Here is a 17,368-nt window from a genome sequence, read left to right as displayed (position 1 = left end):
CACACACACACACACACACACACACACACACACACACACACACACACACACACACACACACACACACACACACACACACACACACACACACACACACACACACACACACACACACACACACACACCACATGTCCTGAGCTGAGTGACAGTATTGATGGATATTGGTCAGAATCAGCCAGTATCACCTCGTCACCTGTGTTCGTGAAGTTTCTGCGTTGTGTTTATCTCTTACTCCGAAGTCGACCTTCTCATACTGGCTGTACAACTGTTTCATCTCCGTTAATGCAATCCATAATGAATGAATTCGACACTGGCAAACGTGGTACCTTTCTTTGAAAAACTTTGTTTATTCCATAAACAAAACCTCGTACCAGATGTAACCAATTCTGTAATGTCCTTGAACAGTCTTAATTCATTCTTCTCCACCGTCTCTTATGCTATTAGTCCAATGGTTCTGGGCCTCGTCGTAGCCAACAACCATTCCCTGTTAGCCGAAGCTAGCGATGATGTGTCACTTCCCCTCCCCCACCCAGCGAGGGTGAGGAGGGATCAAAGTCTCTGATCAATGCGTCTGCTCGCCTGTGCGTCGTGTCTCAATCTGCCTAGTCTCCTGGAGACCCCACAGCTTACCGTCTTCAAGTCTCGCAATGTCGACCTCTCTCTCGTGACTGTTACTATGGCAATGGCACTTTTGACCCAAATCACTATAGCAACGGCGATGTTGATATTACTAAATGATGTGACCACACCACCATGTGAGAGCCCAGCGCCGGCTGCATACAATGACCTTGGCTCGCTTGAGAGCTCAGCTGATAACAGGCCCTTGTCTGCAGCCTCACTGGAGCCAGACATAGTGACCGATACTGTCCTCTTACAACTAATATCTAATAGCAGATGCTGTCACCCACCGATATATACATTATCTACACATTGAAAAACATAGTTTCCTTCAGTATGGAGGAGCAGAAGGATTTCTTAGTGAGTGGCTGCTACTCTCAACAGGCCAGATGGTGCATGTTATAAATCCTGTTGTGTCGGTGTCTGAATCTAGACTACACACTGAACCCCCATTCAGTGTGTGTGTGTGTGTGTGTGTGTGTGTGTGTGTGTGTGTGTGTGTGTGTGTGTGTGTGTGTGTGTGTGTGTGTGTGTGTGTGTGTGTGTGTGTGTGTGTGTGTGTGTGTGTGTGTGTCTGTGTGTGTGTGTCTCTGTGTGTGTGTGTGTGTGTGTGTGTGTGTGTCTGTGTGTGTGTGTATCTGTGTGTGTGTGTGTGTGTGTGTGTGTGTGTGTGTGTGTGTGTGTGTGTGTGTGTGTGTGTGTGTGTGTGTGTGTGTGTGTGTGTGTGTGTGTGTGTGTCTGTGTGTGTCTCTGTGTGTCTCTGTGTGAGGTAAGAGCTGTTTATTGCTCATTTCTTTGTTACTTGCTAGAGGAGAACGGGTCACAGCACCAACGTTCTCACAGACGTTGTTCACCACTGGGAGCAATGCTGCGCTCACATGCAGATTAATGATTTCCCCCTATTTTTAAAGAAACAAAAATACTTTAATTAAGCTCACAGTTACAGGCTTAATGTTTATGTCATTGGGGGGAAGATGCTATGTCATGTATAGGTTGTTGATGACAATAGGTTGTTGATGACATTATTTAATGTCATGACTTGCCTACCTCCAACCCCAAGGACCAGCGTTATATTACATTTACATTTACATTTAGTCATTTAGCTGACGCTTTTATCCAAAGCGACTTGCAAGTTCTGTACGACAAGTCATCAGGAAGGGCACAACTCTATCAGCTGAGTAACAATGTTCATCAAAGTGTTGAGTGCTACAGTGTAGGTTAGTTTATTCGGACAAGTGCATGACAGTAAGGTTAGTTAGGGTTAGATATTTTTTTATTATAATTTTTTTATTCAGATAATGGTTGAAGAAGTGCGTCTTTAGTCGACGGCGAAAGATTGGACGGGTTTTGGCTGTCCTAACTGGGGTGGGTAGTTCATTCCACCATTGTGGGGCAAGGACTGAGAATAGGCGACTTCTCTTTGATGACCCTTTTTGATGATCCTCTATTATGTAAATACAAACATAATTGTGGTCTTTAAAATTAAAACACATGTCATGAGCCGAGTGTTCCCTCTGCTTTGTCCAAGAGGCAGAGAGTGAGACCTGAATACATGTGCATAGTACTGTGGTAATGTATTGCATATGATTCTGTATATAGTACTGTTGTAATGTATTGCATATGATTCTGTATATAGTACTGTTGTAATGTATTGCATTATGATTCTGTATATAGTACTGTTGTAATGTATTGCATATGATTCTGTATATAGTACTGTTGTAATGTATTGCATTATGATTCTGTATATAGTACTGTTGTAATGTATTGCATATGATTCTGTATATAGTACTGTTGTAATGTATTGCATATGATTCTGTATATAGTACTGTTGTAATGTATTGCATATGATTCTGTATATAGTACTGTTGTACTGTATTGCATATGATTCTGTATATAATAATAATGGATTGGATTTATATAGCGCTCTTCTCTGACTGACTGTTGCTCTGACTCAGAGCACTTCACAGAGTCCATTATTCGTTCATACACAGTCATACCGGTGGTGGTAAGCTACAATTGCAGCCAGAGCTGCCCTGAGGCAGACTCACGGAAGCGCGGCGAATAATCAACGCCTACGGCCCCTCCGACCACCACCAACATTCATTCACATTCATACGAGGCAAGTAGGTTAAGTGTCTTGCCCAAGGACACAACGGCAATGGGATGGACATGGGCTTGAGCGGGATTCGAACCACCAACCCTTCGATCATTGGACGCCTCGCTCTACCCCTGAGCCACGCCGCCTATTCTGTATATAGTTGCATATGATTCTGTATAGGCTACTGAAGTATTGTCATTCCTTCCACGTATGTATCTTCCACAGATCAAAAAAAGAAAAATAGACAGGATCTATGTGAATAGGGATTTTATAAATATTTAAAGAATAAGGAATAAAACATAACCATGTCTGATGAAAATTGCATGGTCTACACCATTGACCTTTGAAGTTTCTTCACTGTGTGATAGTCTAGCACAACAAGTTGAGAACACAGTGTCTCTGTGTGTTAAAAACCCTGGCTCCTGTACTATTCTGTATATCTTACTTCTGGTGTTATGTCTGCATCTACTGTGGAGAAAAGTTTCCTCCTGAGGACAAAAAGGCAGAAAGTGAACGCGAAACTGGAAATGGGTTGGTAAAAAACTACACGCGACCTGGAGGGCGATAGAGAGTAACAATGTTGAGATTGAATGGATTAGAGACGGATACTGCGTGATATTTGAGAGAGGAGAGTGACAGAGCTGGAAGTGATATTAAACTTGTAGACCATGAGGGAAGAGGTGGTGGTGTGTGAGAGAAGTTATAGTTTGTACTGTAGATAAGGCAGTGGGTGTTGTTGAGTTATCTGGTGTTATCCAGGTCTCAGTAAGAGCCAGTAAGAGCCAGAAGGAAGGAATAGAGGACCGGACAATCACAAATTAAACTTTAAATGGTGGTGGTGGTGCGTTTTCATAGTGGTGCTGTGATAGTAAACAGTGGTGATATCATGTCTAAGAAGGAGCAACAATGCTTGTTCTGCTTGAGGAAACTGATGTATTGTTGTTGACAGGACACTAATGACCATGTTTTACAAACCTGTTATCATGTCCAGTATTGTGTCTGAGACCAGCCTTGCATAAAGCCCAGGCCATCCTTCCACCACACTCAGATTATAGGAGTCAGATAGGCTGGTCTGAGACCAGCCTTGCAGAAAGCCCAGGCCATCCTTCCACTACACTCAGGTTATAGTGATTTGATTGCCATCTTTCGATTGCATCAGCTGTTCTACCTCAAACTGGATCTGAGCACCACAAGCGCGATGGATCTGCTCTACACTATATTAACTTCTTAATTCAATAGTCACTTGCACTTTACTCTAGACTAGAGCCCATTGTGATGCACTTTACTCTAGACTAGAACCCATTGTGATGCACTTTACTCTAGACTAGAACCCATTGTGATGCACTTTACTCTAGACTAGAACCCATTGTGATGCACTTTACTCTAGACTAGAACCCATTGTGATGCACTTTACTCTAGACTAGAACCCATTGTGATGCACTTTACTCTAGACTAGAACCCATTGTGATGCACTTTACTCTAGACTAGAACCCATTGTGATGCACTTTACTCTAGACTAGAACCCATTGTGATGCACTTTACTCTAGACTAGAGCCCATTGTGATGCACTTTACTTTAGACTAGAACCCATTGTGATGCACTTTACTTTAGACTAGAACCAATTGTGATGCACTTTACTTTAGACTAGAACCCATTGTGATGCACTTTACTTTAGACTAGAACCCATTGTGATGCACTTAACTTTAGACTAGAACCCATTGTGATGCACTTTACTCTAGACTAGAACCCATTGTGATGATGTGTGTATGATTATGTGTGTTTGTTAACTTTTGTATTGTTATTTTCTGTTGCTGTGTTGATCTTGACCTGTGCCCTCTGGGATGATAATAAAGTTGGAACTTGAACTCTAACTCTCTTTTAGAAGATTGTCTATTGATCTGTGAAGCAACTTTAAAGGTTACCAGCGTGGACTCATGGGCTAGTATGACATTTCCATCAGATGTAGTGAGTTTTGAGCATCCATGCAGTGTTTAAGGTACATTGTCAGATACACTGGAAGTCTGCAGAAGTGATTCACTGGCACAAAATGGCCACAGAATATTAGAACAATGGTCTGATGTGTGAAAACCCACATGTTTGGAATATGTTGCTTGTATGTCTGCACATGCAGTACTATGTGAGGGGCCTTCAAGTGGCTTGTCTCTCTAGGAAGAGGGCCAAGCAGTTATAGCGAGGTATTCTTCCAGTACCTTTTCAGTTGCCACATCAGACGGCGCTGTCCGAGGTGCTGAACAGAAACTTGCTGTTAGAGTGTGCAGTATGGATGGAGACACTGCTGGTTGTGAAGCAGGCACTTACTATGTTTACAATGTGTGTATCTCCCTTGTCTGTTTGTAATTTTACTTGGACATACAGTAAATAAATAATTTAAATGTTTGTATGTGCGTTTACCAGAGGACAAGGTGTGGACCACAGTGATGAACACCCTGCCGGCCCAGACCACAGTGACAGGCTCCAGCAGAGAGAGAAGAACTGTGCTACAGGTCAACTACAGCACCTCCATGGAGCAGGTAATGCAGACATACGTACTGTATACTGTATGCATGTGTAAGAGCAGCCCTGCCTGAAGCATAATAAGCTTAATATGTTTGGACCTGAAGCCTTTAAGAGATGTACAATTCCCTTGGCCTGAAGCCTAATATATAATATTCTGATATATGATATATCGTAATATTTCCGCTGTTTTCTTTGCTCTTGCAATCCGTTTGAATGAGTCCAACCTCCTACAATTGACAGGCTTGTTAGATTTTGAGGGAGATCGTATAGACCAAGGCCATGTTTACACGCCTCCTGTGCACTCTTTTTTTTAGATTAGATTACAATGTATTGTCATTATACAGCACAAGTACAGTACAACGAAAACAAGTTTGGCATCCAACCAGAGTGCAAATGTAACAGTAAAGTGCAATAGTAATAACCAATATATAAATTAGTACTACTGAATAATTGTGCTAATCAGATGTACTTACAGAGTTGTAATATTAATATGTACAGTTATACAGGTATAAAGACACTGTGGTAGTAAGTCATACTGACCAGCAGTGTAACTAGTAATAGTTGGTAAGGGATATGTACAGATAATCATATATATATATATAGTATCTACAGATATGTAAAAAGGAGTATATGCAGGTATGCACAAACAGGTGGATATATATATATATATATCTGATTGGTACATACAGCATTATTGTACATGCTATCATACAGAGTTATATGGGTTATATGCAGGTGTATAAGTAGGTATATAGGATGATTAATCATTTTGTCTTCCACGTCACCCCCGTGCCCCTGGCATGCTTGTGCATCCTTGAAGAACACGTGATACACAATCACCAACTAGTGGTCCGAAACTCCACTAGACACCTTTAACGCTCATCGATGCGTTATACAAATAGATTACAAAAATTACCTCTCAGATTCCATATACCATGTTAATCATTTCATATTTTATGAGAATCTTACAATAGTAATTCCATGACGTTATGACATAACGGCAACAAATCAATTATTATTAAGTAGTGGTAAATATGATGACAAGGGAATTATTTTATTGGAGAAACTGAAGGAATTGATACCCAACTCAATTATTAAGCCTAAGCTACTAAACAAACAAAGAACAAGCAACACACAAGAGGTTATTTTCGCCCAATATATCCTGGTCCCACATACCATCTGGTCGTCTCGTCCTCCAATCTCCTCTAAGTTCTGTGTCACCCTTAAGTTTTATACAGGTTGTTCGTCTTGCCCCTCTTACACTATAGAGGGTCATGTGACCTGAGACCCCAATGTCTCCCGACAACCCCTCCAGCTGTTGATCCCATATGGTGGCTTTACTGGCTTGTCTAACCTCCAGAATCCAAGTTTAAGAGCATTTGTTCTGTGACTACCCCACCCTAGTATTCAACATGTTCATCGTATATTCGTGTGAGATCCATTGCCCTCATGAAAATGGTCGAGATGAAACCTAGATAATTCACAATACCAAGATGTCATTGAAATTCCTTCATCATAGTGTAAAGAGTGTGCCTGGTCTAAATCAAACGTCTCTCTACCTCTCTAGTATCTGCCCATAGCTGTTATCTCTGTACCTATCTAGTCTCTGACCACAGCTGTTATCTCTGTACCTCTCTAGTCTCTGACCACAGCTGTTATCTCCGAAATACAACTATTTGATTGCCCTTCTCTCCATACACCTCCTTGGTAAATGTCACATTTAATTTACATTTAGTCATTTAGCTAATCATATTATCCAAAGTGAATTACAAGTTATGTACAACAAGTCAGCAGGAAGGAAGGGTATACTCTGGCAGCTAAGGGTACACAACATTGTTCTTCAAACTTGTGTGCTACAGACTTGAGTGCATAGTAGTATAGACATATTGGTATAGTAGGTAGTATAAGTAATATATTCATGGTAGATTACTTAGTAGCAACGTGCATGATAGAGGCCACACATCCTCCACACGTCCCCCGCCTCCAGGTCACACATTCCCCACCTCCAGGTCACACGTCCCCCGCCTCCAGGTCACACATTCCCCACCTCCAGGTCACACGTCCCCCACCTCCAGGTCACACATCCCCCACCTCCAGGTCACACATCCCCCACCTCCAGGTCACACATCCCCCACCTCCAGGTCACACGTCCTCTACCTCCAGGTCACACGTCCCCCACCTCCAGGTCACACGTCCCCCACCTCCAGGTCACACATCCCCCACCTCCAGGTCACACGTCCCCCACCTCCAGGTCACACGTCCTCTACCTCCAGGTCACACGTCCCCCACCTCCAGGTCACACGTCCCCCACCTCCAGGTCACACATCCCCCACCTCCAGGTCACACGTCCCCCACCTCCAGGTCACACATCCCCCACCTCCAGGTCACACGTCCTCTACCTCCAGGTCACACGTCCCCCACCTCCAGGTCACACGTCCCCCACCTCCAGGTCACCCCCCTCCCCTTCTCAACTCACTATATGAATTGGAATAGAGTAAATTCACCTAATCAAATATGGCTCAAGATTATATAATTCTATGGTGAATTCTGTCACGTCAATCAACTTGACTTCTGTCAATCAACTGTGTCTCCTAGGTAACGGCTGTCACCACTAGTGCGGAACACTGCCAGCAGTACATCTCCTACGACTGCCGCATGTCCAGACTTCTCAACACCCCAGGTGAGGCTTCAACTTATGCTCTTCTCGCACTCCAATCGCCGGTGGTTGTTTGTCTTCATTGTCTCCGCTACCCAGCGCGGTCGCTCCCTGGTGGATGAAAGTCCAGGTTAATATGTCTGCCGTTGGGTTTGGACTGGTTTTGGTCTGGTTTGCGTCAGAGATTTTAATCTCTGCCCGGAACCCGAATGTGTTCCCCCAGGTGGGTTGAATCAGGTTGGTTTTGTATGAAAAAAATCAATCAATTGAATATATTTAAGATAACACAAACTGTGGCTCACAGTGAACGTCAGGGTTTCCGTTATCCGGTCATTCATTCCAGGGTGGGCCAAACTGGCCACAGTTGCCTGCCTGATCCTTGTCTTGAGAGAGGGTTCTCTCTCTGTTTCATCAGCTTAGCCATAATGTTGTTGACGGAAGACTCAAGACTGTTGCCTGTGTTGTTGAGTCGAGGTAAATAAATGGAGAGACTCTCCGGAGATATATATCCGTTTCAGTCTTAGCTTTTGTATAAGTGAATGAGAAAGAAGTTATAGTGAATGAGACAGAAATGAGAGTGAATGAGAGAGAAATGTGTCTTTTCAGTTGCCACCTCAGCCACAGCACAGAGAGCCCTCTCTCTGCTGGCACACAGACAGAGATCAAGCACTGCCAGTTCAGTACATCGGACAGCGCCAGCTGACACAGGGAGCTGTGTGGCTCTGTGTCCGGGAGCTGTCCAAGGTTCTGAAAGGAAACTCTGGCGTGTGCTTGGCCACTGGGCACTCATTAACAGCACCAGAACTGCAGCCTCACTTTGTGACCTTTAGAACAAATAAAAATAGAATCTGGCTCAAAACTGCTGCCATGGTTCAGGCTTGGGTTGGGCTCAGACATAACCTACACATGTTCATGTAGGGTCGGGCCTGATGTTTTGGGCCCAATCAAAGTATGGTATGGTATGGTATGGTATGGTATGGTATGGTATGGTATGGTTTGGTTTGGTATGGTATGGTATGGTATGGTTTGGTATGGTATGGTATGGTTTGGTATGGTATGGTATGGTTTGGTTTGGTATGGTATGGTATGGTATGGTATGGTTTGGTATGGTATGGTATGGTTTGGTATGGTATGGTATGGTATGGTATGGTATGGTTTGGTATGGTGTGGTATGGTATGGTTTGGTATGGTATGGTATGGTTTGGTATGGTATGGTATGGTTTGGTATGGTATGGTATGGTATGGTATGGTATGGTATGGTATGGTATGGTTTGGTATGGTATGGTATGGTATGGTTTGGTATGGTATGGTATGGTTTGGTTTGGTATGGTATGGTATGGTTTGGTATGGTATGGTATGGTTTGGTATGGTGTGGTATGGTATGGTATGGTATGGTTTGGTATGGTATGGTATGGTATGGTATGGTATGGTTTGGTATGGTGTGGTATGGTATGGTATGGTATGGTTTGTTATGGTGTGGTATGGTATGGTATGGTATGGTATGGTTTGGTTTGGTATGGTATGGTATGGTATGGTTTGGTATGGTTTAGTATGGTATGATATTGGGATTGATCTTGGTTGGATCAACTTAGGCTGGCTTGATCTGGGTTCATTTGAATGCTATTTGATTTAAGCAAGTATCATACTCTTCATATGCAGTGCAGTGATCTTGTGTTATGATTACACTCAATACATTCCCCTATGCATTTTTAAATGTCTCCACCAACCAAGCCCAGAGTACAGTATGGATGGTGTGACTCGAAGCAGCAAACAACATGGCGCACAACAAACAGGGTTCACAACAAACAGGGTTCACAACAAACAACAGGGTTCACAACAAACAGGGTTCACAACAAACAACAGGGTTCACAACAAACAGGGTTCACAACAAACAGGGCTCACAACAAACAGGGTTCACAACAAACAGGGTTCACAACAAACAGGGCTCACAACAAACAGGGTTCACAACAAACAACAGGGTTCACAACAAACAACAGGATTCACAACAAACAACAGGGTTGACAACAAACATGGTTCACAACCAACAACAGGGTTCACAACAAACAACAGGGTTGACAACAAACAACAGGGTTAACAACAAACAACAGGGTTCACAACAAACAACAGGGTTCACAACAAACAACAGTTCACAACAAACAACAGGGTTCACAACAAACAACAGGGTTCACAACAAACAACATGGTTGACAACAAACAACAGGGTTCACAACAAACAACAGGGTTGACAACAAACAACAGGGTTCACAGCACCTGATGGACATTTGTCTTCATTGCAGTATAAACTGGGTAGTGTGTGTGCAGTGTGTGTGTGTGTGTGTGTGTGTGTGTGTGTGTGTGTGTGTGTGTGTGTGTGTGTGTGTGTGTGTGTGTGTGTGTGTGTGTGTATCAGAAAGTGGGTAGGCCTCAACACACACTCCACACGGGGCATGATCTTTCTCCCATGTGGATAGGGAGGGCTGGGAGTCCCCAATGTCGAGTGGACCTACATAGCCACCAGGCTAGCCCACCTGCTCCACATGCTTAACAATGATGATGTCACCGTCAGAGAAATGACCAGGGCCTCTCTCCTGCTGGATCTACGCAGAAGGAAGATCCCCCTGGCCACCACAGACCAAAATAACTTCCTCTGCTTCAGGAAGAAAGACTCTGGGAAACTGGACTCTCGGGCCAAGGGCTTCGGGGTCTGGTCTGACTGGCCAGATCTCAATGACATCTGCAACCAGACTGGAGTTCAGCTGAAATAGACAAGACCCACCAACACACAGACTGAAGTCCCTGTCTCTGATGAACTTATCACAGACCCCTGTGTGGTTGTGAAGGCCAACATCACAACACCGCAGGAAGAGACTGTCGAACTGCACAGAGACTCTGCAAGGAGGGTTCTGCATAGCATGAAGCAGTCTGAGATCAGGCAGCACTGGTGTGGACTCAGACTACAGGGAGAGCTAGCTTGTTTGGAGTTTGCTGACCACTCTGTCTCACACTCAGTGTATAAGAACGCCGCTGTTGGTGAGGATGTTTTAAAATTGACCATCAAAGCAAGACTGCAGGTATTACCCACTCAATACAATCTGTCCACTTGGTATCCTCAAACTCACAATCCATTCTGTTTAAACCATCAGGATTCACAACACATAGAATCCATTGCACACATAACAAACGTATGTAATGCATACAAACACCTGTACATCGCTCGTCATGACCGTATTGTGGACATTGTGTCTGATGCGGTACGGAACATATCACCATCTAGTGCAGCAATATACAAACATGCCAGAGTGAAACCAGAGTGGTTTGGCCTTACCAACGATGTTTTTACTAACATACCAAATACACCGGACGTTGTTTTTGTTGACACCAGCCACAGGGAGGTGCTGGTCATAGAAGTAGGCTGTACCTTTGATCTGTACATGGACCAGGCCTTCCGGGACAAGTATATCAAATACCAACCACTGCTCAGTGTGATGGCTGACCTTGGGTATAGGTGAAGATATGGTGTACTTGTGTTCGGAAGTCTTGGCCATGTACACAAATGCACCATGACCGGTCTGAGAATTGCTGCAATGTCTAAAAGAAAAGCCAAACAAATTGCCAAATATTGCTCTGTCTCAGCTATTATTGGCAGCTTAGCCACGTGGAGAAGGAGGTGCTATGTGTACCCTTAAGTGTTCAGTGCTGCTTGGCCCCGATACATTTGATTCCCTGTTTATGTAATATAATTTGTGGAACCAAATAAAGTATTAAAATGTGTGTGCGTGCGTGTGTGTGTGTGTGTGTGTGTGTGTGTGTGTGTGTGTGTGTGTGTGTGTGTGTGTGTGTGTGTGTGTGTGTGTGTGTGTGTGTGTGTGTGTGTGTGTGTGTGTGTGTGTGTGTGTGTGTGTGCGTGTGTGTGTAACTATCTGTATGCGTGCGTGAGCGCACGTGTGTGTGTGTGAGTGAGTGTTGTATTCTGTGGATCGATGGTGGATGTGTGTTTTATTATATGAGAGTAACAAGCGGACTGTCACTCAAACCCACTCTCTGTCACTCTCCTCTCTCTCCTCTGGCTAACAGGCTCTATGAATGGAATTATGATATTGGCAATTACACAGAGTGAGAAAAGAGAATATAGAGGTGAGGGAGAGAGAAACCAGAGCGATGAGAGAGCGGAGGGAGAGACAGAGAGGGGAGGGTGAGAGGGAGAGAGCAGAGAGAGGTGGAGGAAGAGAGAACAGAGAGAAGAGGGAGGGAGAACAAAGAGGGGGTGGAGAGCATGAGGGAAGATAGATTACACACAGAGTGAGAAAAGAGAATATAGAGGTGAGGGAGAGAGAGAGAGAACAGAGAGATGAGAGAGGAGGGAGAGACAGAGAGGGGAGGGGAGATAGAGTGAACAGAGACAGGAGGGAGTGAGAGACATAGAACATAGAGAATAGACAGAGAGCAGAGAGAGAGAAGATGGATAAACAGAGAGGGAGAGAGAGATGAAGAGAAATAAAGAGATAAAGGGTGGATTTTCTTTTACTGCACTGATCACTGCAAATGTGGTTGAAATGAATATAAATTTTTTTGATAAAAACAAATAAAGTAATATTGAATCAGAATAGTATAATATTAGATACAAAAACATTTTCGTTTTTTCGGATTCTAGTCATTTCCCTTTCTCCCTCTGTCTCTCCCTCTCCCCCTCTCTCTCTCTCCATCACTCACCTTTTCTCTAGATCTCCCTCTTTCCCTCTCACCCATGTCCTTATTTCACTTATCTCTTTCCATCTCACCTGCTACATCCATCAATTTGTGTTCCCATTAGCCAACCTGAGATTTCTGGCGAATAGCATAGTCAAGGCAAAAGGTAACCCACGTATCACACCCACTGAAGATAAATTCGACCATATTGTTATACACGTCGGAAATAATGACTGTAGGATGAAAGTCTCTGAGGTCACAAAGATCAACATAGTTAGGCTTTCTGACCTCGCCAGAAAGATGAGTCGGCATCGAGTAATCTTCTCTGGCCCCCTGCCTGTAAACCGGCATGATGATGAGTTCGTGAGTAGGACAGCTTCTCTACACCGATGGCTGGAAAAATACTGTAAAGAACAGGGCTTAGGGTTCGTGGATAATTGGTCCTCTTTCTGGGGGCACCCTGGCTTGCTGAGAAAGGACGGCGTGCATCCTAACATGCAAGGCGCCTCTCTCTTATCTCGCAATATAGACAAGATTATAGCTTCGGGCTGACAGCCACCCCACAAGCATGCCAGGGTGCAGGCTCTTAGCGAGCCTGCTAGTCATGCTAAACTGATGGACCCTGCCAATCCTTATACCTTTCTTGCTCGGTCCCTCCTCCACCAGGCTCCCCACTCCTCTCTTTCTATCTCTACCCCTAAACCTGTATACCCAATCAAAACTAGAATATCCCGTTACGCTCCGCTTTACCCAGCTCGTCCTTGTGCGATAAACCATGCCAACTTAATTGCGATTAAACCTACCCGCATGGCTGAAAACCGCGCTGCTAAGTATACAGAGAGTGTGAAGGTTGGCCTTATCAACATCCGCTCTCTGCCAACCAAAGCTCTTTTGGTAAATGAACTGATAACAGACCATAGTCTCGACCTATTTGGCCTCACTGAGACATGGCTTAAACCTAATGATTTTCTGCCCTTAAACGAGGCCTCACCCCCTAATTTTAGTAGCTCCCACATCGCACGCACCTCCAAGAAAGGAGGCGGAGTTGCTCTAATTTATGACTCTAAGCACAACTTTACATCCGACGCAAACTGTAAGTTTTCCTCGTTTGAGGTGCTCCTGTTGCATCCCTCTCCACCCAACAGAAAGTGTGGCGGTCTGATTCCTACCTCCACTGCATCCTTTGTAATGGCTGTCCTATACCGCCCCCCAGGCCCTTACACCCTCTTCCTAGATGAATTTTCAACTTTCATCTCTGAGCTTGTTATGCGCTCAGATAACATTTTAATTGTTGGTGATTTTAACATTCATTCCAATAAAACTCTAGATCCCCTAAATAAGGCTTTTACCGACATCATTGACTCTGTCGGTCTCATTCAAATCGTTGACCAACCCACTCACAGTGGTGGGAACACCCTTGACCTAGTCCTAGCCCGCGGTCTCACTGTGTCAAATTTGACCGTCTCCCCCTATGTTCCTGCTCTCTCAGACCACTACCTCATCAAATTTCAAATTGATCTGACGGTTTCTCGCCCAGACAGTGTAGAATCCTACATGAGCCGTCGTATTAACGCCTCAACTGTCCCAATTCTAGTTAACTGCCTACCAGACACCCTCTCTCCCTTCCTCTCTTACTCTGGCCCCCTTGATCTCTTTACAGACAAACTTAATGCCGCCCTTCGTAGCACCCTCGACATTGTCGCTCCCCTTAAACCTAAAATTAAACGTGCTCCGCAAAAACTAACTCCCTGGTTTACGGAGGAAACGCGCTCCTTTAAAAAGGCTTGTCGCAAACTTGAACATAAATGGCGTTCGACCAAACTCGAAGTATTCCGCCTCGCCTGGAATGATAGTTTACGTAACTACAAAAAGGCACTCTCACTTGCCAAAACCTCTTATTTTTCCAGGCTCATAAATGAAAACAAAAACAACTCAAAGTTTCTGTTTGACACAGTTGCAAAACTTACGCAGAAACAACCAAGTGCCCTAAACCATGCGTTCTCGGCTAACGAATTCATGACATTTTTTACCAAGAAAATTGACCTCATTAGAGATGAAATTGTTGCTTTACTCAACAATCAGAGTCCCTCCCAACCTTTGACGGGCATTCCCCCTGACTTTGATTCCAGTCATACGCTATGCTGCCTTGAAAACGTCTCACTTAGTGCCCTCTCTAAACTGGTTGGCGCGGCTAAACCTTCAACCTGTCTGTTTGACCCTCTCCCAGCAACTCTCATCAAAAAACTCTTCCCAACTCTAGGCCCTGCCCTACTCAATATCTTCAACACCTCTTTGTCTACTGGCGTGGTGCCCCTGGCCTTTAAATCAGCCGTCATTAAACCATTACTTAAAAAACCGAACCTCGACCCTCTAATCTTGAAAAATTACAGACCTATCTCCAATCTCCCATTCCTATCCAAAGTGTTAGAACGGATCGTCGCAACGCAACTTACTGACCATTTATCAAACAATAATCTTAATGAATCATTTCAATCTGGCTTTAGAGCCTTACACTCCACCGAAACGGCGGTTACCAAAGTCACAAATGACTTACTGCTCTCTCTTGACTCAAACCTCACCTCTGTGCTCTTATTACTTGATCTCAGTGCAGCCTTTGACACTATCGATCACTCGATTCTTCTAGGTCGGCTTGAGAACCATGTTGGCATTCGGGGTCTCGCACTAGCTTGGTTTAAATCCTATTTAACTGATAGAACACACTGCGTGGTCTATAATGATTTAACATCTGAGACCCTCCCAGTGCAATGTGGTGTCCCACAAGGCTCTGTCCTGGGCCCTTTGCTATTTTCGATTTACATGCTACCCCTCGGCGATATCATACGCAAATTTGGCATAAACTTTCATTTTTACGCTGATGACACCCAATTATATATACCTATTAAGCCAAATGATTCCTCCCAACTACAAAACCTTGAGGCCTGCTTGCTTGCCGTCAAAAAATGGATGTCGCAAAACTTTCTACTCCTTAATGCAGATAAAACTGAGATGTTAATTGTTGGCCCCCCAAACCACAGAGGCCTGTTTCAGGACATCTCCCTCAACTTTGATACCTGTCATGTATCCCAGAGCTCCACCATAAAAAACCTCGGAGTCATTTTTGATTCCTCCCTCTCATTTAATGCACATATAAAAAACGTCACCAAAATTGCATTCTTCCATCTTCGTAATATCGCAAAAATACGCCCCATTTTAACTCTGGCTGATGCTGAAACCCTGATTCATGCTTTTGTCTCATCACGTCTGGACTACTGTAATGCACTTTTTTCAGGCTTACCTAATTCAAGCATCAAAAATCTTCAACTCGTGCAAAATGCGGCTGCACGGATACTAACTAGAACTAGAAAATTTGATCACATCACACCAGTTTTGTCCGCCCTACATTGGCTTCCTATCCAAGCCCGCTCTGACTTTAAAGTGCTACTCCTCACCTACAAAATTTTAAATGGGCTTGCACCGCTCTATCTATCTGATCTCATCTCCCGATACTCGCCCGCTCGTGCTCTGCGCTCACAAAATGCGGGGCTTCTATCGACCCCTAGGGTTAAAAAGAAATCCGCCGGCCACAGAGCCTTTGTCTACCGCGCTCCCTACCTGTGGAACAAATTACCTGCCGTCATCAGGGGCGCCTGCTCTGTCGAAGCTTTTAAATCCCTGCTTAAGACTTTCTCTCTCTCCTTCAACCTACCTTGATCTCACCTGGTCGGGGACTGACCTTTAGATTAATCTGTGTAGTTTAGTTATGGTACAGGGTACTACATGGTACCACTGGGTAGTTTACTATAGGGTAGTTTAGTTAGGGTACAGGGTACTACATGGTACCACAGAGTACTACTTGGTACTGCATGGCATTACAGGGTACTACATGGCTTACACAGCTCTACATGGCACTACAGGGTACTACATGGCACCACAGGGTACTACATGGCACTACAGGGTACTACAGGATACTACGGGGTACTACATGGCACTATGGGGTACTATAGGGTACTACATGGCACTACGGGGTACTACATGGCACTACAGGTACTACATGTCTGCTCCTTTGCAGCACCACAAACATGGGAACTCTCTAACTCTTCCCCCCCCCCCCCCTCTCCCCCCCCCCCCTCTCCCTCCCCCTTCTCTCTGAGTACCCGTCTCCTGGCGCTGACCAAGGTGATGGATGCCTCGGGGTCTTGGCCAAGCTTGTAGTGACTGCTCTACATGCACCTCCGAGGCATTGGATCAGTTATTCACCGCCGTCTGTCCGTGGTCCTGTCAACTGATTAACAGACTGTTAACAGATTACAGTCAACGCGTTTCATTGCTGGGTTTAAGTACTTCTATTCTATTCACATAATACGCTTACTTCATATATCTACTCCATTCACATATATGCCTACCACTTGTATCTATTGCTATGTCCGCCTACTACAATCTCATGAGCTGTCTAAACGCCTGTCCCGTCTCCCTGTCTTCCTATGACTTGCTGTCCTGGAGTGTTGACCGGAGTGTTGGACGTCCCGTGACGAAGGCCGGGAGATTGCGACCCCCTCTGCGTGCCCCCCTGTCTTCGGAGGTTTCGTAGTGGTGACCGGAGTGCCGGATGTCCCGCGATGATGTCGGGGAGTTCGCGACCCTCTCTGTGCCACCCCCCCTTCCCCTGTCTCCGGCTGTCCTGAGCAACGACCGGAGTGTTGAATGTCCCGTGACTAAGACGGGAGGACGTGACCCTCTTGCGCCGCCCCTGTGCTTCAAATAGATCCGCTATCAACTCTATCTTTAATTTTTCAA

At 44.6% G+C, this 17,368-nt stretch overlaps 1 protein-coding gene across 1 annotated transcript in view; it reads left to right on the top strand.

Annotated features, from left to right (window-relative positions):
- Positions 1-17,368, top strand: part of cntnap2a (contactin associated protein 2a) — a gene marked incomplete at both ends in the record, with an annotated part of 675,314 nt that overhangs the window by 232,084 nt on the left and 425,862 nt on the right. Inside the window, 2 exon segments of the mRNA XM_084325811.1 lie at positions 5,132-5,247; positions 7,829-7,913. Coding sequence (XP_084181937.1) covers positions 5,132-5,247; positions 7,829-7,913 — 201 coding nt within the window.

This window comes from Notolepis coatsorum (assembly GCF_963971535.1).
Source record: "Notolepis coatsorum genome assembly, chromosome: 12".
In the NCBI taxonomy this organism is placed as follows: domain Eukaryota; kingdom Metazoa; phylum Chordata; class Actinopteri; order Aulopiformes; family Paralepididae; genus Notolepis; species Notolepis coatsorum.
Note: the sequence above shows the minus strand (reverse complement) of the source record. Positions and strands in the feature narration are given on the sequence as shown.